The 20,314-nt window shown below is 47.7% G+C and overlaps 2 protein-coding genes across 2 annotated transcripts in view; both read left to right on the forward strand.

Moving 5' to 3' along the window:
• The window catches only part of GTPBP8 (GTP binding protein 8), a 385,924-nt gene that overhangs the window by 355,429 nt on the left and 10,181 nt on the right, over positions 1–20,314 (forward strand). The window lies entirely within an intron of this gene.
• ILDR1 (immunoglobulin like domain containing receptor 1) lies at positions 1,582–18,822 on the forward strand. The gene is made up of 8 exons (XM_077807318.1): positions 1,582–1,636; positions 6,810–6,980; positions 8,392–8,541; positions 9,441–9,560; positions 9,710–9,856; positions 14,673–14,804; positions 16,685–17,514; positions 18,569–18,822. The coding sequence occupies exons 1-8, from the start codon at positions 1,582–1,584 to the stop codon at positions 18,608–18,610; spliced, it is 1,647 nt and encodes a 548-aa protein (XP_077663444.1). The 3' UTR covers positions 18,611–18,822.

The raw sequence follows: 20,314 nt of genomic DNA on the forward strand, positions 1-20,314 counted from the left end.
AAAAAATGGGTGTTGCCATACACACTATAACGAGAGTGATCAATTAAGGTAAGCTATTATCAACAGGAGAAAAAAACCTTTTGTAGTGATAATCAGGATGGCCCATTTTCAACAGCTGACAAGAAGGTGTGAGTAACAGTGGGGGGGGGGGCAGGAGAGGAGGAAATAAGCATGGGGAAATAGTTTTACTTTGTGTAATGACTCATCCACTCCCAGTCTTTATTCAAGCCTAATTTAATGGTGTCCAGTTTGCAAATTAATTCCAATTCAGCAGTCTCTCCGTGGAGTCTGTTTTGGGACTTTTTTTGTTCTAATATTGTGACTTTTAGGTCTGTAATAGAGTGACCAGGGAGATTGAAGTGTACTCCAACTGGTTTTTGAATGTTATAATTCTTAATGTCTAATTTGTGTCCAGTTTTTTTCTCCCGCTGATAATAGCTCACCTTAATTGATCACTCTCTTTATAGTGTGTATGGCAACACCCATTTTTTCATATTCTCTCTCTGTGTGTTTATATATATCTATCTTCCTACTGTATTTTCCACTGCATGCATCTGATGAAGTGGGCTGTAGCCCACGAAAGCTTATGCTCAAAGAAATTTGTTAGTCTCTAAGGTGCCACAAGGACTCCTCGTTCTTTTTGCTGATACAAACTAACACAGCTACCACTCTGAAACCTGAATAATATTTATGATGCACTCAGATACTATGGTGGTAGGGGACACACAAGTACAGAGATAGCTAAGATAGATGTTCAGCCCCCACCCCCGCAAAAGTGCCTGCATTTGTCTGCTGTGTGATGGTGCCTCCCTCCTTGTTGGTGGTTTTGAGAAAACATGGGAAAACAAATTCATGGTTCCAGATTCTCTCAGCTCATCTGTTTTGAAGTAAATGAAGCCAGGGGAAATGGGGTTTGTCATCTTAGAAGGGGGAAATTTGGAGGGAGCCTCTAGTTAAAAGATGAGCACATTTAAAAAAAATCCCAAACACTATTGTGACCAGTTGTGTTTTTGTGCGGGGATTTGAGATGATTGTACTAACTTTAAGAGACGCTGGATTGTCAGTGTCAAAAGGGTGCGACATAGGAGCACATGCTAAGAGACTGGTGTTTATTTCCAGTAGCTCCTGTGCCCCTCTGTATTGTAAACTCAGCCCTGCGATGAGAATGGATTTGCCTGCTGGACTTTTTAAGGGAACTGTGAGGGGGGCTGAGGGAGGAGTCTCCCCGGCTGTCAGGCGGGGGAGTGACTCTGGTTTGTTTGTGAGGGAAGGCAGGTGGCAATGAGAGAGGGAAAAGAGGAGGGGTTTGACCAGTGAGCGGGGAGGGATCACCACCTGTAGGGCTAGTGTATGGCAGCGGGGAGACGAAGGGACAGGAACAGGAACAGCAGGTGGAGGAGGAAGGCAGTGGGGGAAGGGCGGTCAGTCCCCGGGGGAGCTGGCAGAGAGCCGCAGAGGGCAGTGGGGCGGAGGCGGAAGGAGGCACAGGTGGGAGTGGGGGAGCGGTCTCGGGGTTGGGAGCGAGGCGGAGCGCTGGGGTGGCTGGGGCTGTCGCCGTGACCCTCCGGGGAAGGCGGCGCCATGGCCCGGAGCTGGCGGTGGCTGCAGGGGCTGGTCCTCACCTGGCTCCCCATAGGTAAGTGGGGGGGAGCGGGCTGCAGCCGGGTCGGGCTCAGCGGGAGCCGCGGCCGCACAGGGGCCCGCCCCGAGTCCTCTGGGCCCTGGGGGCGGCTCGTCAGCGGAGTCCTCCCCTGCTGGGGTCTCTGATTCCCCTCCCCGCAAGTACTTGGACTCTTGCTCCTCCCTTTCCTGGAGCAGTTCTGGGGCGGGGGCTCTCCTCCCTGGGGGCCCTGCACCCCTCCGGGCTGGGGTTCATGCATCTCTGGAGAAGGGACAGCTGGGCGTCCACGGGGCGGGGAGGGGGAGATGCTGGGGCTCAGTGGCTAGCCTGGGTGCTTTGCTATCCACGTGCCCCCTGCCAGCAGGGAGCAGCCTTGTCCCTAAAGCCCCTTGTGGTGGGAGGGGGGTGAGTTCCCTGGGAGAAGGGGCGAATGGGGCTGGGCTGCTTTGCAGCCTCCCTTGTGGTTTCACAAAGGGTGACAGTGCTGTAAAGATGGCCAGACATCCAGAAAAGGAGGCTTCGGGCAGACAGGGCTCCTCTCCTGAGAAATCGCTGCTCCCAGCCCTGACCCGTTTCCTGCTGGCTGGAGGTATTGACTGTAGCATTCCTACTGGGTTGCTGGACATGATTCAAAGATGGCCTCATGATTTTATTAAAGACCCTGTATTCATAGGGAGCCAGTGTACAGAACAGAATACAGAGTTGTGTGTGCTCATTGATTGTCTTGTCTGAGAGAGATACTGCTATATGATTGTGACGTTCCCCTGGTGTCATCTGGACCGGTGATCTGCTATGTCACTCCAATCCTTGACTCTGGGAGCCAGCCTTACCCTGCTCCACTGTCAGAACCCCCACTCCTGGGCTGTTCACACACAGCCTCTGGCATGTAAGCTGCTCCTTGGATTGTGCAACCAAATGACACTAGCCAACGTCTCCAGCCCCAGACACAACCCTAGGAACCTCCGTCTTGCAGTGTCCAGTTATGCCCGCTGGACGCTGCAAGTTTATATGAGTTTGTCAGTTTAACAAAGAAATTGATCTGTACCAGGCTTGTTATCGCAAGGGGAGTCTCTGACGTGCTTCAAACCAAATGCACTGCTTCAGGTAGAATAAACAAACAGATTTATTAAGTACAAAGATAGATTTTAAGTGATAGGCAAAAAGTCAGAGTGGTTACCAAAAGAAAAGAAAATATAAGCACACAGTCTAAACTCTCAACCCTATTAGACTGGGTAACATCTAGATTAAACAATTTTTTCTCACCACACTGGATATTGCAGTCCTTTGGCCCAGGTTTGAGGAACAAACCTGTATATTAATCTCCTCTGTTGCAGTCTTGTCTTCTCAGTGTCTTAGTTGCTTGCAGCGAAGGTGGGGGCAGGAGAAGGGCCCAGTATGTGTCCATTCTGTCTGTTTTATACCCTTAGTCCATGTGCTTGGGGAGCACAAATCCAGGCATGTCTAGGGGGCATTGCTGAGTCTCTCCAAGCAAGGTTGAGCAATTCCCCTGGTGGGGCCTCATGCAGGTGAGTTATTGCATTGTAGCTCCCTTGCTGCACAATGGCTGTTGATGGGTTGTTTGATACCCCACCAGGGCGTTGGTTACTTTCCTTGCTGTTGCCTCCGGGGAGCTAATATCTGGCTGATTCCCCAATTTACAGCATATTTTAGTGATCACCATACAACACAATTCTCATAACTTCATATGCATTAATGATACACATATGTGGATAGAGAAATTACTTTCAGCAGATTATAACGTTTCCCCGATACCTTACAAGACATGCTTTATATGTAAGATCACAATTATATGAAAAAGAGGAATATGGGAGTTACAGTATGCTCCCCCAAGGTATAGAATGTCACAGTGAGGTTCTAGCTAAAATTTCCATCTGATAGTCGCAGGTGAGACCCCGTAAAATGCACTGCAGTGGTTCAGCCTGGATGTGACAAAGCATGGATTACCACGATTAGGTCTGTATCTGAGAGGAAGAGGCTATTTCCTGACCAGCCAAAGATGGGAGAAAAATTATTTCTGATGACCATTACTATGTTTTGGGTCATAGGAGTAGCAACTGTTCCCATAAGAATTCCAAGACTTGTGCAGCAGTGGCCAACAGAGGTCAGATTTCCCTAATTAGAGGGTGTGGTTTATCTAAGGACTTCTCTCTGCCAGCATCGCCCCTACTTCATCTCTGTTAATCCTGAACCAGTTGACTTTCCTCCAAGTATTGCTTTCATTCTAATATTGAGGCACCAAAGTAATGCCATTGTCTGTCTGCTCCTGAGGAGCAGAAAACCTAGTTGTGGGTGGCACCTTAGCATCTTGCAGTCTCCTTCATGGCTTGACAAAGGTCTTGGACAGAAGAAGAGATGAGACGAGATCAGGCCTTTGGGAAGAAAGGGTGTTCATTGTGACCATCTCCAACCTATCTGAAAGGAATGAATGAAGCCTTATTAAGTTTTGTACACACTAGCACTTACTTTGATATAACTTAAGTTGCTCAGGGGTGTGGAAAAGCCCCCTCCCCCAGCAATGTAAGTTATGCTGACTTAAGCGCCAGTGTGGACAGCGCTTTGTTGGTGGGGGAAGCTCTCTTAACAACACAGGAGCCGCTTGGGGAGGTGGAGTAATTATGCTGACGGGAGAGCTCTCTCCAGCTGGCACAGAGAATCTGCACTAGCAGCACTACGGTGGCATGGCTACATCAGTACTGCTGTAGCAATTCTAGTGCGGACTAGCCCATCAACCCCTGGAAGTTCTTGTGGGTGAACTAGTAGTACCCTGTGGCTAACTGTTGAAATCAGCCAGTACTTCTATCAGTATCAGCATGGACATTTGGCCTGGGTATACAGCTGTAAGGAGATGGATCAGCCAGTGCAATCATTGCTGTCTCCCTGCCATATTCAGCTTTGAAGTCTGACTGGGACTGATACAGAATTTTCATAGAGGTCAGATGCTGCTGGAAGTGGTGTGGCATTAACTTCCCAGTAACTTTAGCAAGGATGAAAAGTTACAGACAGGGAGTTAGTCTGCAAGTTCATTTGTGCCCAGTAATGGCTTCTTGAGAATGACCTAAACTATCACATGTTTTACGGTGACAGTTAGTTTCCACTCTTGGAGGCAGACGCTGATGAACTTGATCAGAAGTAGGACCAAGTGTTCTTCATTTGATTTCACCAGTCTTCAAGGGCAATGCCATTTCACCAATGAATATGAGATCTGAGGCTTCAGTTACTAAAAATCTAGCAAGTGTTCAGTCTGATGTTCTCTTCCAGGCACGGGGAGAGACAGCAACTCCTGTACCCTACTCACTGGCCTATAAAGTCGAGGGATTCTTTATCTAGCTCTGCAACTGACTGTGTAACCTTTGGTGAGACAGTTAGCTCAATGTTTCAGAAGTGCAGCGCACCTGCAAGTCCTATCTATTTCCATGGGAACTTATTGCATCTTTGAAAACCAGGATACGTACCTTTGTGCTTCAGTATTCCCCTATGTAAAATGGAGATAATAACATTGACCCATCTTTGTAAAGAGCTTTGAGGTCCATAGATAAGATGGACTATATGAATTCTAGGTACTATTTTATTCGGGCCTGAGAGACACAGTTAGAAATAGTTTATGGGAATGGGATGCTGTGTTGCTTTGATTTCAACCTGAAAGGGGATATGCCCCTGAGCCTCTAAGGGTCTAATCAGCTCAAGATTTGCCAGGTACAGCAGTATCTTTGCTGCCAAAAAGACTGGGGAGGTGGGTTTACAGTGAGAACACTGGCAATATGGGATTATGGAGGAGCTCTTCAAAGATGCAATGGAAGTTAGATGGCTAGCTCACAATGACTTTCTGCTGGAGTAGGCAGTTAGGTATCCTTTGCCTTTGAAGATCTCTCCATAAACCCATTTCATCCCACCCTTGCCATATCCTGTCCTGTGTGTGCTACTCTCCCCTTCAGCAGTGTTTGTATTGGGTTATCTAAGGGTGCTGGTGATATCTTTGTTATTATTAATGAAAAGCACACCCTTTTGTGTTATCTTATTTACCCTTGATAAGGGAATGCTGGAGTGTGACTGAGCTAACATACTGTTTATTGAAACCTTTAAACCTTGTGGGGGCCAGTGGGAGCCCCAATCGATGGGCGGAACCTGCGGATGCGGCAGGTAAACAAACCGGCCCGGCCCGGCCCGCTGGGAGCTTTCACTGAACAAGCGGCATCCCAAGTTTGGGAAACACTGATTTAAAGAATTGATGTTTACATGAATGTGTAGAACCACAGATGCCGTGCTCATTAGGCTAACAAGTCTAAGGCCATGCTAACTTATGTCTGCATATAGCAACCTCAGTAATTACATCGCTTGTGCATATCTACACTTTGCTCCTTGTGTCGGTGGTGCGCGTCCTCACCAGGAGCACTTGCATCAATTCTACTGTCAGCGTAGGGAATTGTGGGACAGCTCCTGAAAGCCAGTAAAATGCAGCGTCTACACTGACACTGTGTTGACCTAACTACATTGACCTTGACTCTACGCGTCTCATGGAGGTGGAGTTATAAGTTGGTGTAGTGGGGCAGTTCTGTTGGCGGGAGCCAGATTTTAGTGTAGACACATACGTAGTTAGGTCGACGTAGGTTGATGCAAGGCAGCTTAATTATAGTGTAGACCAGGCCTAACAGCTCCTACTTGTACTTCAGGGCACAGTATGGAGACAGGACTAGATGCCTCTTGAGGTCCCTTCTAGTTCTACACTTCTGTGATTCTATGGTTACCATGCTCATTCAGGATGACATTTTCTTCCCATGGGATAATGATGCATAGAAATGCTTTTATAGGATGCATATTGCATTCTTTGAAGCAATCGGTCCTGGCCATTGTCTGACAGGAAACCAGACTAGATGGACTAATGTGTATGCTATGAGTCAGAGATGGGGACTGGGAATTGAAACTTCGGAGTTCTTACCCTGGCCTCGCTACTGACTCCCTGTGCGACCCTGGGCAAATTTCCTTATCTGTAAAATGGCTATGATGATACTTCATTTGGAGGGTTTTGAGCCTTCCCTTAGTGTAGCGCTTGTGAAAGGCTAGGAGTGAAAGTTGCTATAGAAGGGCAAGTTGGCGGTGCTGCTACTGCCGAATGGCAGCTCTTGTGCAACGTCCATTCCCACTGGCTGGTGCTTCTTGTTCTCTCCTGCAGGCTGCCTCTCCCTGCTTGTGATAGTGCAGGATATTGAGCGATACACCACCTTATTTGCTTCTGTGATCCTCAAGTGTGACTACAGCACTTCAGCACAGCTGCAGGATATAGTGGTGACATGGCGCTTCAAATCCTTCTGCAAGGACCCCATCTTTGACTACTACTCTGCCTGTGAGTGCTGTACTCCTCCCCAGAGCCTCAACAATGGGGAGGAAGGAGGAGACTCATTAGGGGGCGTTGACCCCATATTGCCCACAAACCAAACAGCATGGTAGTATTTCCCGCAGGCTCTGGGCTGGGGAAACTTGTGGCAGGGATTGTCACTGAGGGGAGTGAAGGCTTTAAGATTCCACCTCCATAGAAGTTCTAGCCAATAGCAGCCCATCCTCCTCCTCATTGCATCATCACTGGTGTGCATGGAACCCAGAGCTCTGCCTTTGTATGGTCAGAAACAAAGGCCCTGTGAGCAGTGGCAATGGGCAGCAAACAGACTTTATAGCTGAAATCTCCTGCCTCCATGGGGTCAAGAATGAAGGCCCACATGGTCACAGCTGGCCAGTAGTGACCAGGTATTATAATTTAAGGGGATTGGAGGAAATGGAGCAAATGCCTACTTTTCGGGGGCATGAGCCGTAGCATACTAGTGCCTGTGATGGCCTCTCTTGATTAAGTATCTTGTGTGTGGTCCTTTGGACTGACTTTACAGACACGCAGAACAGCGAACCTTTAACATCTGCTCTCCTTCTCCTCCCCTTGATGTGATTACAAGGGAATACCCTTTGGGGCTTAAAGAGGGTTAAGGTTGGTGGCTGTATGTACATATGATTTACCTCCCTTCCATATGCTTCCCCAAGTCTCAGCTCACCAGACACCTGGAAATTGAGGATTATGCTGCTAGCTTGCTCTTGTGAATAAATCACATTCTCCCTCGTCCTCTAATAATTCCACTGGATCCACTGTCCATCTCCGGACTTTAGATTCCATTAGTGCCTACAACGTGCTAGACTCTGTCCATGTACACAGAAAGACACAGTCCTTTCTCCATTCACGAGACAAGCAACATGCAAAAGGTGGGGAAAAGGGAAACAATCTGTACAACTCTATTCACCTCAAAACTCTATTTAAGAAACTAATTTTTTTTTAAATGGTTGAGATTTGTTCCGCTTGTCCCATAGGCTGCATATCTCTGGTCACCTCGTGGTTCCCTCTACACATTGAGAACTGGCCTCCTTTCTGCTCCTCTCTGCCATCTTCATCACTGTGGGAGCAAGAGCCTTCTCCTCTGCAGCTTCTGCGTTCTCGAAGTCTCTCTGCCTCACTGACTTTCCATCTCTATTCACTTTCTAACTCCGTAAAAGATTTTGTCCTCCCTGCTTTGCAGTATGCTTTGTATTAAAGACTCAGCACACTTTACTTTGTATAATCACATATTCACTCACTCCCAGATACAAGGGATTAGTCACACAATTTGTCAGTAAGGGACTCCCTGCCCTTTCTGAGGTGATAGCATTTGGGGTTTCAGATCAGGGCTTGACTCAAATCCTTGCTGTGATCTAAGTTGTGTTTAATGGCTTATTTGTAGCCTACCAGGCTGGGTTAGCTCTTGGCCAGGACCCATCCAATGACTGTAATGACAACCAGCGAGTGGTGCGCATCGTCATTCAGAGACGTGGACAGAACGAGCCTGTGCTAGGCATAGAGTACAGACAGCGCAAGATCACCATCCAGAATCGTAAGTAACCACTGGGGAGGAGAAAAGGCATGAATCCAATAACTACCCAACGTTCTGCCTGTCATCGCTTCCCAAAATGTGAATCTGGTCAACTCTATCTGTGACTTACAGACGCTATGAGCAAGGCCTGCAGCCAGATTCCTGTTGAATGTCACCACTGGAGGATGTTTGCAGTTCCACAAGCTAAAGCTGAGATAAGGGCACTTGGATATCATGCAATCACACAAGCTGAGCACCACAGGGGTTAGGAAAGAATTCTGCACCATATGTGGCAAGTGACCAGGTGCATTATATGGAGTTCACTTTCCTCTGAAGCAAGATAGTAGCTACAGCCAGACTTGGGTTACTAGACTGATGTGGTGTGATCAGGAGGTAGGATACCAGACTTAATGCATCAATGACCTGTCCTGATGTGGACAGGTGGTGTGATATTGGATTCAATCTGATATGATAAATCCTAGGGATATTTTTCTTACTGTGCAATAACATGCTCTGATGTGGCTGACTGATTTTCCTCTGGGAAATAGGATGACTCCTTGTTAGGAGGAGAGAAAGAAGTGAAAGATAGAGGGATGTGTACAGTGTAAAGGTTTCATCATATTTTGCAGAGGACAGGGTGATGTAGTGTACTATTTGTAAGTAAGGCTATCCTCCAGTGGCTGAGTCCACAAAAGGGATAAAGGACCTGCTGCTGCAGCTGACAGAAGGAGCTCTTGGTTAGCTCGAGTGGCAGTCCTGTATAATTTGCAGATGAAAAACCAGGGTTCTAGCTCCCCAACAGAGGAAGGAGAGGTGGTGCAGCACCTGTCTGTGATCGGTAGCACAGGAATTTGTTACGCTGGGGTCCGAGAGCAGTGCCAGTCCCAAAGTGCCCTCTGCTCACTGTTTTTCTTCCCTAGGGGCAGACCTTGTGATCAGCGAGGTGATGTGGTGGGACCATGGAGTCTACTACTGTGCTGTTGAGGCTCCAGGAGACACTGCGGGCGACCCAGACAAAGAGGTTAAGCTCGTTGTTCTGCGTAAGTCCCAGCGCTCTGTTCTTCCACCCACCCGTAAATCTCTCCTGTCATTCTCTTTTCTCTCTCACCTAAAAGTCTCGGGGAGATGCTCAGTCTCTACCTGCAGCAACATACAGTCGGGGTCTCTTAATTACTCTCCTCCTCCTCAGATTGGCTCACGGTGATCTTCATCGTTCTGGGGGCTCTCCTCCTCCTCATGCTGATCGGGGTGTGCTGGTGCCAGTGCTGCCCCCAGCACTGCTGCTGCCATGTCCGTTGCGCCTGTTGCCCAACCCGCTGCTGCTGCAATGAGGAAGGTGAGGCACAAATGGGGCGTGTAGATCCCACGTGCTGCAGCGTCCACAGATACGGAACATGTCTCGCATGACTCAGTGTATGGGGGAAGCTGGGCTTTTTAGTAGCAAGCTAGCCTGTGACGTTTCTCTGGCTAATGTTACCCTCAGAACAACGTTTCTAAGATGAGAGATTGGAGTCTAGAAAACGTGGCCCCCATCCCCTCTCTCCCTCTTTGTCCCAGGTCCAAAGGAAGCAACCCCCACCTCATGTCTCTCTCCTCCCCCCCCTTACACCATTTTCCTCACATGGCTACCTAAGTGTCATTTCTTCCCTATCCCACTGCAGTTCTTCTACCCCAGCAGCTGAGGTAGGCAGGAACTGCCTTGTCCCAGGCGTCATGGTAGAGACCCTGCCCTTAGGCTCATTGAGAGAGCTACAATCTTTAAAGTGAGGTTCTGCTCCAGAAAGTAGCTTTGTGAAAGCTGAATGTTTGTGTGTCACTATGGCTAGCTCTAAACTGCTACAGTTTACAACTAGGGCTAGATTACCCCATCTCTGAGCCTTAGATAAACAGACACTTCTGCCTGAGTGTGGAGGGGAGGCCCTGGGGCGGGAGGGGTTGTGTGTTTGGAGAGCGAGCCCTTGTGATGTAGTGTGGGAGGTCAAACCCACCACCTGCAGCGGTGGCTCCTGTCCCACAGGGCAGGGCCTGGATCCCTGCTCCGGGCATTGCAACCTGGCTCAGGGGGTTGCAGCGCCACTTAGGTTTGGCCCCGCTTGGGTGGCCCGGGGCAGAGGTCAACTTTTTTGTTTGTTCCTCCTCCTTCTTTCTCTGATTCCTTGATTGTAATTTGTGCTCTTCTCCAGTCCTCTCCATTCTTCCGTACTTTTCCCTCAACTGCATGCTGGGATTTATGCATGTAGAAACTCTCCAAGTAATTCTTCCTTTTCTGCCTCTTTTCTGAGGTCCTTTTCGCTGTTGCTCTGCTCCATTGCTCCCTGACCCAATTCCTTTTGGTCTTTATTATTATTTTTGAGCATCCAGAAAGCTACTTGTCTCCTCCCAAAGCAAACAAAGAATGGGATGCTAGAGGCATCTCAAAGTAAGTTCCTGGGATAACAGGACGTTATATGGAAAAACTGGGACTGTCCCAGTACAGCCAGAACAAAGCTCCTTAGACGCACACATTCCTACACATACAGTATCTTTGTTCGCGTAGGCCACTAGAGGGCGGCCCACACCATCTGAAGCAAGAAAAGCTGCTGCTGATGTCCAGGTAAAGGTGAAGGACCTGGATTTTGGATCTCTTATGGTATGTCTACAATACACAGCAGTGGCGTGTAGGGTACCTGTAGCTACATGCCACAGTGTAAACAGGTTGCATCCACACTGTGGTGGGTAGCCACATACGTCAGTGAAAAGCTATGGCAGAGGGGAGCAGCCAGAGCTTTTCCCCGCTGACTCCTCAGTGCCACAGCCTTTCCCTGTGGTGAGATAAGGCTCCTACAGCTTGACACTACACTGCTAAAAGTCCCAGTGTAGACATGGGAGGTACTGCTTGGGCATGTAGAGTCATATAGGGTGCACAGCCACAGGATTCAGGCATGGCTTACTCTACTCATCTAAGCAGTACCTCATAAATTACACTGCTATTTAGACCTGTGTTAGGGGGGCATGCATCATACATACTCTACACAGCTCCAAAAGGAGTGTGCAGTGCAGATGTGCCCTTACTGATGCTGGTTTTGATTTTGGTAACAAAACCAGGTGGGTTTATCTTGGTTGGGATTTGCATTACGTATAAAAACACAATGCCCAGTGGACCAAATTCATCCCTAGTGTAAACAGGTATCGGTGCAGTAGAAAGTTCTGGGATAAACTTATTGGTATAGACCAGTGGGGACCTGTGTGTTACTCTCTCCTGTCAGCAGCTTTTCCTTTTCAAGCCCCTGCCACTCCATTGGTCTGTAAGATAGGAGTTCAGCAGGTGTGCAGAAAAGTGTAATCAGCCTAAGAGAATTAGGCTATTTTACCACTGTGACAGGTTGTCTTCCCCCCCCCCCACTTTTATGGGGTGCCACCTGATGCACTGGGGTCCACTGAACTCCCACGACCCACCAGCCTGGGTTCCCTTACACTGTGCTGCTGTGACCGACTCTCAAGCTCCCTTCCAGCCCACGCACAGGCAGGGCCACGCACAGCTGCAGGAACACACGCACACATGCTGAGATTAGCTCTGTATGGGAAAGCTCAATTTGGGAATTGCCCAACACTCAAGTGCCCATCCCCTCTGGAATACAAACCCAAAATTTGTATTATCTTGTGCTGCACAGAAAACTGTACAGCGTAAGCTCATGAAATTCATAGAATCATAGAAGGTTAGGATTGGAAGGGACCTCAGGAGGTCATCTAATCCAACCCCCTGCTTGAAGCAGGACCAATCCTCAGTTTTTGCCCCAGATCCTTAAATGGCCCCCTCAAGGTTCGAACTCACAACCCTGGGTTTAGCAGACCAATGCTCAAACCACTGAGCTATCCCTCCCCACAAATGTGGAGGAAGATATGTACATCTTTTTGCCCCCTAGTTATGAATTACACAAACTGGATTTAGAATAAACAAAACAATTTTATTAAGTACAAGAGGTATGTTCTAAGGGATAAGGGATAGCAAACAGATCAAAGCAGATTACTGAGCAAAATAAACGCGCAAACTAAGCTTAATGCACAAAAGAAATTGGTTACAAGTAGTAATTTCTCACCCTAAATGTTGTTTTAGGTAGGTTACAGAGTTTCTGCAGGTTAAAGTTCCAGATATTCCTTTTCACAGGCCAGACCCCTTTCTCTGCCTGGGTCCCAGTCCTTCTTCCCCATATCAGTCTTAGGTGTTTTCAGCAGTCCTCCTGGGTGGGGATTCCGTGAAGAACCAGCAACCTTGATTAACTAGCTCCCCAGACTTAAATAAGATTTACATATGGCAGGAATCCTTTGTTTCCCAGTTTGATCCCCACCCCCTCCTAGTGGAAAAATATCAGCAGTCCAAGATGGAATCCAGTACCAGGTGACATGATCACATGACCCTTCAGTGCCAAAGCAACCCATGAGACAAGGTTTATTTGCAATGTCCACAGGAAGGAACTTCAGAAAGATGGGAGATCAGCATCTTCAAAGACCCATGGTCTTTCCTAATGGCCCATCCAGGCTCATTGCATAGGGTCTGGTGGGCATTCCCCAGGCGTAAACACAGTTGTAATTGTTACATAGTCAATATTCCTAATTTCAGATACAGAAATGATACATATATACAAATAGTATAATCATATTCAGTCAATCATACCCTTTCCAATGATACCTCACATGCCTTATCTTTCACAAAACATATCATAGTTATGCTATAATCATATTATAGCCATATTTCGATGAAGAATATGGGGCATAGTGTCACAACCAGAGGCGCCAACTTCCCCTCTTTCCTGTGGGTGCTCGACCCCTGCCCTGCCTTTTCCCACCCCACCCCGCCCCCATTCCAAACCCTTCCCCAAAGTCCCCACTGCAACTACACCCCCTCCCTGCCCCTATTCCAACTCCTTCCCCAAATCTCTGCCCCAGCCCCACCTCTTGGGGTGGGATGCCCTGGCTGGGATGATTTAGCTGGGGATTGGTCCTGCTTTTGAGCAGGGGGTTGGACTAGATGACCTCCTGAGGTCCCTTCCAACCCTGATATTCTATGATTCTTCCCCGCCTCCTCCCCTGAGCGCACCATGTTCCCGCTCCTCCCACTCCCTCTTGGAGCATGCTAACGCTGCCAAACAGCTGTTTGGTGGCAGCCGGGCGGGAAGTGCTGGGAGGTAGGTGGAGGAGCAGGGAGGAGGAGGAGGTGGGGCGGGAGTGAGGGGAGCTTGGCTGCCAGTGGATGCAGAGCACCCACTAATTTTTCCCTGTGGGTGCTCCAGAGTTGGAGCACCCACGGTGTCGGCACCTATGGTCACAACCACTTGTACCATTTTCCTACCCACTCACACTACCCCTTCTCATTGTTGAATTTGGCCCAATGTCTGTAAAACCTTTGGAAGATGAAAAGCAAATTCTTGTAATAGCCCTGTGAGATCTTTCAGGTGGAGGAACAAGGTAACCGGGCCTTGCCCAAGTCCACACAGGGTGTGAATGTGGGAGCTGGGATTGCCATGAATACTTGGCTCTTACCAAGTGCTTTTCCAAGTGCTTTTTCATGGAAGATGAAACGGCAGGATTTGGACAGTCTGTATGGATGGGGCAAACGACAGCAAGGAGTCTACTGTGACTCGCCATCACTAAACCAGCTGTAATTTTAGGCAAAAAGGAGGTTGGAAGTGTTGTCGGCAATGATGGGGAATGTAGGTGTTAAAGAGGGATTACGAGGAAGAAGGAAGTAAAGTGCCTCTCTCACTGTGTGCAAATCTCCATCTTGAACTGCTTCATAGCCCTGCCCCTAGTGAAAAAACAGGTCGACCCTTTACATTTAAAGGTGCATTACATAATGGAACCATACCTCACAAGGGAACTCTTTCCCAACTACCTTAGATGGTTTTGCACCCCAGCAGAATTCCTCTGTTTCCATTTCTAGCAAGTGCTCTAGACCTTCTCTTCTTTCCTGGGTCATGCTCGTTATGCTGGAACCTCCCTGTCTCTGTTTCAACTTTGTCCCAAGCCAAAGAGAGCCCTTCATGTGGTTGATCTCCAGTAATTCTCTATTGCTCACACCCACATGCTGCCATATACCAAGCAAAGTTTGTATCAAGAGCGATGGGCAGGCAGTGTCCCTGAGAAGAGATGCTGTAACTGTGTCTCTTCTTGCCTAGCCCTGGAACGACATCGGTTCGTGAAGCAGGCTCGGACACTCATGCCATGGATGACACACTACCCATTCTATGTGGGAGGTGACAGGAACTCCCAACTCTCTTCTTACCAGCTGAACCCATTGCTGCAAAAAGGTGAGCCCTTGGGTATCCGTGCAGGGAGAGTAAGGTTGGCACTTGAGTCTGTAACTCCTTGGAGTCTACTAACTTGGCTGTGCTTCCTCAGCCACAGTGGCGATGAGATGTTCCTACTATGACTCAGTTATATTGTACCATAGGGTAAGAGGGGATCCAGTCTCTCTGCCCTGGAGAGGGTGCTACAGGGGTTATGCTGTTCATAGTCAACTCCTTATAGTCAAAACTGACACACAATGAGTAGAAGGCAATTCGTTTATGCTGCTACCAGTCTGTATAAATGACTGAGGACAAATGATCCTCAATACCTCTATTACATCTATCAAAGAAACAAGGGAGGATTCACGTTGAGCTTAATTCTTCCCTGTTATTGGTTCCTTATGTCCATTTCCCCCTACCCACCTACCCCCCTCAAAAAAGTAGTCAAAGTTGTAAATGAGTATCAATAAATTAAGGAAAAGGTTAAAAGACTGTTGTACAGAGATGAAGATTAGCAAACCAGAGTAGGATTTCTGATAGGAAAACTTTAAAAAAGCAAACACTGGAAAATAGGGAAATGCAGCATGATGTTTTCCCAAACAACTTTAACTCTACCCTTGTTTGCCATCAACCTGAAACAAGTTTTGTAATACTGTCCTGACAGTTGCACAGCATGCATCTTCAGATTTAGCTCTCGTGATTTCAGGATGTATTATAAACTGCTTATATGCTTATTGGTGGAAGACCTCCTAATCAGTGATCTCTTACAACTAACCGATATTGCCCACTATGCTTCTGTGTATGCTGTCTTTGTACAGCTAGTCAGCTAGTTCCGATAGCTGCTGACATCTTAAGCTCCATTTTCCTGGCCCAACTGTACATCTTGGCCTTGTCTACATTACAGGGGGAGATCCATCTAAGTTACACAACTTCAGCTATGTGAATAATGTAGCTGCAGTCGACATACTTAGATCTACTTACCACGGGGTCCAAAATACACGATGTCGATGGGAGATGCTCTCCCGTCGACTCCCCTTGCCCTTCTCGTTCAGGTGGAGTACATGAGTCGACGAGAGAGCAATCTGAGGTCTATTTAGCGGGTCTTACTAGACCTGCTAAATCGACCACCGATGCATCAATCGCTGCATGTCGATCCCCGGTAAGTGTAGACGAGGCCATATACTCATTCTGTCTAAAAGTAAATGAGTTTGAGACTGAGCCACCAAGGCTGGCATGGTTTAAGATGTGGTACTCTGACGCTTATCTATGACACATGTCTGTTCGGACAGTTCACACTGGCAGAGGACAGGGGCAGAGTTAAGGTTGTTTGGAATACCGTAAGTCTGTGTATTTTCGTACTTCTCAACACTGTTGCTCTTAAGTTTTCCCTTATAGTTCATTAGTTTGCTACTCTTTATGCTAATCTTCAAAGTACTTGTTTTCCTTCATAGTATTAAGGTCACAAGTATGAATCAATTCCAGCTTCACAAAATTTTGCATGTGAATTTACATTTGGCTTTTGACGAAGTAGGCAGGGGAAATTAATAGGTGTTCCGGCTATACAGAACAATTTGTTCTTTTTCAAGCAGATAAATTAGAAGAACGCCTCCTGAACTGACATTCCTGGTTTGCTGGATGACCCTGTGACCTATCACCTCTAAGTTCCCCAGAACACTCCAGCCCACTACTAGCTTGGCTTCGGTCCTTGCTGCATGTGATGTTGGGGTTGGGTGGCTTTGCAGGGACCCCTTTGCCTAGCAGGCAGAGAGGGGAGAAAGTATCTGGTAGCTTAGTTGGGCTTCTTTTTGACTCAGAGGAGCCAATTTGCTCATTAGCAGGGATGGGGATGTCTCCTTATTGCCTCGCCCTGACTGCTACTCTCTCTTGTCCCCTATCCTTAGATGTCTCTCTGCAGAGCAGCCTCCCACTGGTGCATTCACAGGGCCAGCTGCCCCCGCAAAACAACGTCCTGGACTATCTGGAGTCTGAGATCCAAAACCTCAACCTATCCCAGCCCCTGCTACCTTCCCACCACTTTGGGACCAACCAGCATCCCAGCATGCTTTCCTCCCTGAGCTCAGAGATTGTGGAGCGCAGGGTAATCCAGCTGCCTCCCATCACTGAGCTCATCCCATCCTCACAGAGGAGCAGTAGCTTGTCACAGCTGCAGCGAGCTGGCCATGCTGCAGAATCCTGGGGCTCCACAATAGAGGATGAGAGGGAGGACCGGAGAAGATGCCAGCCCTTGAATGGAGATTCTCTCTCCAGCTTTGATCAGGAGTCCTGGGACAAGGGGCGAGACCAGCCTCCTCAGAGGCAGAGCATGGGCAGCTATGAGGGCAGGCACCGGAGTTCCAGGCGGGATGTATCGCCCACGCACCGGCCAGACCACGGTAGGTATGGTGGCATCTTCTACCCTGAGGAGGCCAGGGAGCACTCAGGCCGCCGTTTCAACCCCAGGCAGCAGCCTTTGGAGAGGCAAAAATATCAAAGCTCCAACAGAAAGGGCAGCAATTCAGAGCAGCGGGGGCACCAGCATCGCAGCTATTCTCCTCCATCATGGCGAGAGTCGTGGAGCTCGGCAGAAGAGCACAGTCGCTTCCAGGGGAACAATAGGCAACGCCATCGTCGCTCCCCAGGCTGGCCAGAAGACAAGCCACCCAGTTACCGCTCATTGGAAATTATCCCAGCCAAGGACAGCAAACACAGAAGCAGTGTGGGACAGCAGTCGGTGAGTCAGAGTTCCTCACTGCTCTCTCTGATGGGAACGGTTAGTCCCTCTGTGTGTGGGAGAATGGGTGTCAAATGCACACTAGAGCCTGATGTATGTCAAGGTGGGTGGGGGTTAGGTGCAAAATGTCCCACACAGCTTGGTTGATGGAGGTGCTGAATTCTTCCCCATCGCATGCACACACAGCATAGTTATGGTGTGTCGGAGTAGGAGGGGTATCAAATTGTTCCGCTGACTCACAGCCTTGGGAAGGGGTGTCTGTCGCCCCAGGGCACAGGGGTGTTTTGTTTTGTTTTTTTTTAAACTTTGATTAGTTCCATTTTTAAAAAATTTCAGTTGGCTCGTTACTTCTATAAGTCTCCGCTATTTAAGAAAATTAACATTAATAATTTTGTAAGGAGCAAAATATACCTTTATAAATACCCGTATCTAATATGGCCAAAATTTTCAGACTTGAGCACCTAAAGTTAGGCACCTAAGCCCATATTTAGGTTCCTAAACTAGTGGCCTGATTTTCAGAGGTGCTGAGCAGTTAGTGCCAAGACTGCTGCAGATACCTGGACTGAGAACTGAACTCGCTTCACACTGGACAGGGATTAGCTGAGAACAATTTTTGGGAGCTATCAACCTGGGGCAATATTTGACCTAGCAATGCAGGGGCAAAATTCCCAACCTCTGAGTTATCCAGCCCACCACCTATGTCGCCTGATTTCTTTCTTTTTGTTTGTTTTAATACATCCCAATTTTTAGGAGGTGTGGGGAAACAAGTGACCTCCAAGTCCCTCAGATGTAGGATCTTAAAACAGAGGGCTCTTGTCAAAAGGGTCATGCCCCACAGCAATGTGGTATTCCCCTTCTCTCTCCTGTCAGAGCTACAAAGATAAATTTCTCTAAAGGAAACCCAGATCCAATTCTAACTCTGTTGCTGGTACAAAGGTCCTTGCTGCTTTGCTACGGAGTAGGGTAGGGAGACATGCTGTCTACGTTAACCCCACACTTGTGATTCTCTCTCTTTTTTTTCTTTTTTTTTTTTTTTTTAAATTTTCTCCTGCAGGAAAAAGGAAGTTCCCGCAGTGGAAAAAGCGTGGTCATTTAACATCATGGTGAAAGGACTGAAACTCCTAATGGTTCTGCTTTGGGGCTCCCTTTTGCCCTCCCAGTGTGTAATTTCTGACTGAACAGGAGACCTGCAACAACTGGATAAAATAAAATGTAGTGGAGACCAATGAGGAAACTGTGCATAGGAGGCCAGGAGATCAGTGGCTTTTTAACCTCTAAAAACCTTCTTATTCCTTCCTTACTTTAGAGATTTTGGTTTCAAACAGACCATGGTTGTTGCAAGTGGTCCCTTTGAGAGTAGAGTTTCTGGTGGCACTGAACAAATAGCATGTCCTCCTTCTCTGACTTTGAATCTCACCAAATGTTGTGCATGTGGCCCTGAGATTCAGCACCAACCATTAGAATGTTTGCCGTGATTAACAAGTGGTTGTTTCCTTTTGCCTCAGTGAGTTTCTGTCATACAGCCCTAGATGAAACTGTCAAGCAAACAATTCGCTGTGGGCTAAAGGAAGCGTCAGAATGCTACATGCACATGTGAATCTAAGTGCACTCTCTACAAAAGCGCATGGCAACTTCTGTGCTTGGAAAAACGCCTGAATATTGCCAGTGCTTCCAGTTTATATTGACAGATACCTTAATAACGACATGGAGAGGCTCTGCCTGGCCACTTGACCCAGACTCTAGTGTATTCATGAGTTCAAAGTACTAATCTACAAGGTTCTGTTATCATAGATTGATGCTGTTTTCGGGGGCTGAGCTATGGGTAACTGCCATCCTGGCAACAGTGGGCCTGATTTTCAAAGGTACCAAGCTCATGTTCATTTTAAGTCAATGGGAGCTTGGTGATACCCTATCACCTCCAAAAATGATGATCTCGGTGGATATTTTTTTTGAGGAATCAACCCTTTCCCCAACATCTCACGTGCTCTGCTTTCCTTCTTGGCCTCTGTCCTCCTGAGGTGCGTGTATGGGGAAAATGGGCTCTAGGAGACGGGTCTTGTCCCCTGCTTTGCTATTGCCCTTCTAACATGCTGTTAGGGAGCTGATCTTTATCCTGAACACTGCATTTTTCCTAAACCTGTTGCTCAACAGATCTGTGGTTTGGTTACTATTGGATTAAGGTGCCTGCCTATAAATTACCCTGTAACTAAAAGCAAAGAGAGAATTTCCTTTGGAAACCAATTGCAATAGGCAGAATAGCAGGTCAGTCTGTTTTTTCTTGGCTGGAAGAGACGAGACAAAAGAATCCTTTTCTCTGGATGTTGAGATAAGAGGCTTCTGATCACCATGGTAAAGCTGCTCTCTAAAGGCACTTTGTGAACTGCTGACACTAGGGTTCAGCTCTTTGTGTGGAGCTTTGGGAATGGCTTGTATATTATTTCGTAATTCGCAACACCTAAAGGTTGGTCAAGACCTATTCTTACTTCATCCAGTCCATTTCCCAGCTGGCACAGGATTGCTCTCTACAGGACATTTTAAAACTATCAGTGGAGTGCCTGCCACTTCCTTTGGAAAACTAGCTTCCAGGATTGATTTTGAAAATGACCCTTTCTTGCACTCTTGTGGGGAACCACCCTCTGGAATTCATATAAAGTGCTTTTTCTCCCTCCGTAGGGCTGTGTGTATGCCAGATAGATGAACTCCTGGATGGTGCAAGTATCAATGGAGTAGTGTTGCCACACTAGGTGTGTTCTTTGTGCTTGTGGTTTTTCCCTTTGCTCACATTTGGGCAGTACTGCAA

Source organism: Eretmochelys imbricata, chromosome 1, assembly GCF_965152235.1.
Source record: "Eretmochelys imbricata isolate rEreImb1 chromosome 1, rEreImb1.hap1, whole genome shotgun sequence".
In the NCBI taxonomy this organism is placed as follows: Eukaryota; Metazoa; Chordata; order Testudines; family Cheloniidae; genus Eretmochelys; species Eretmochelys imbricata.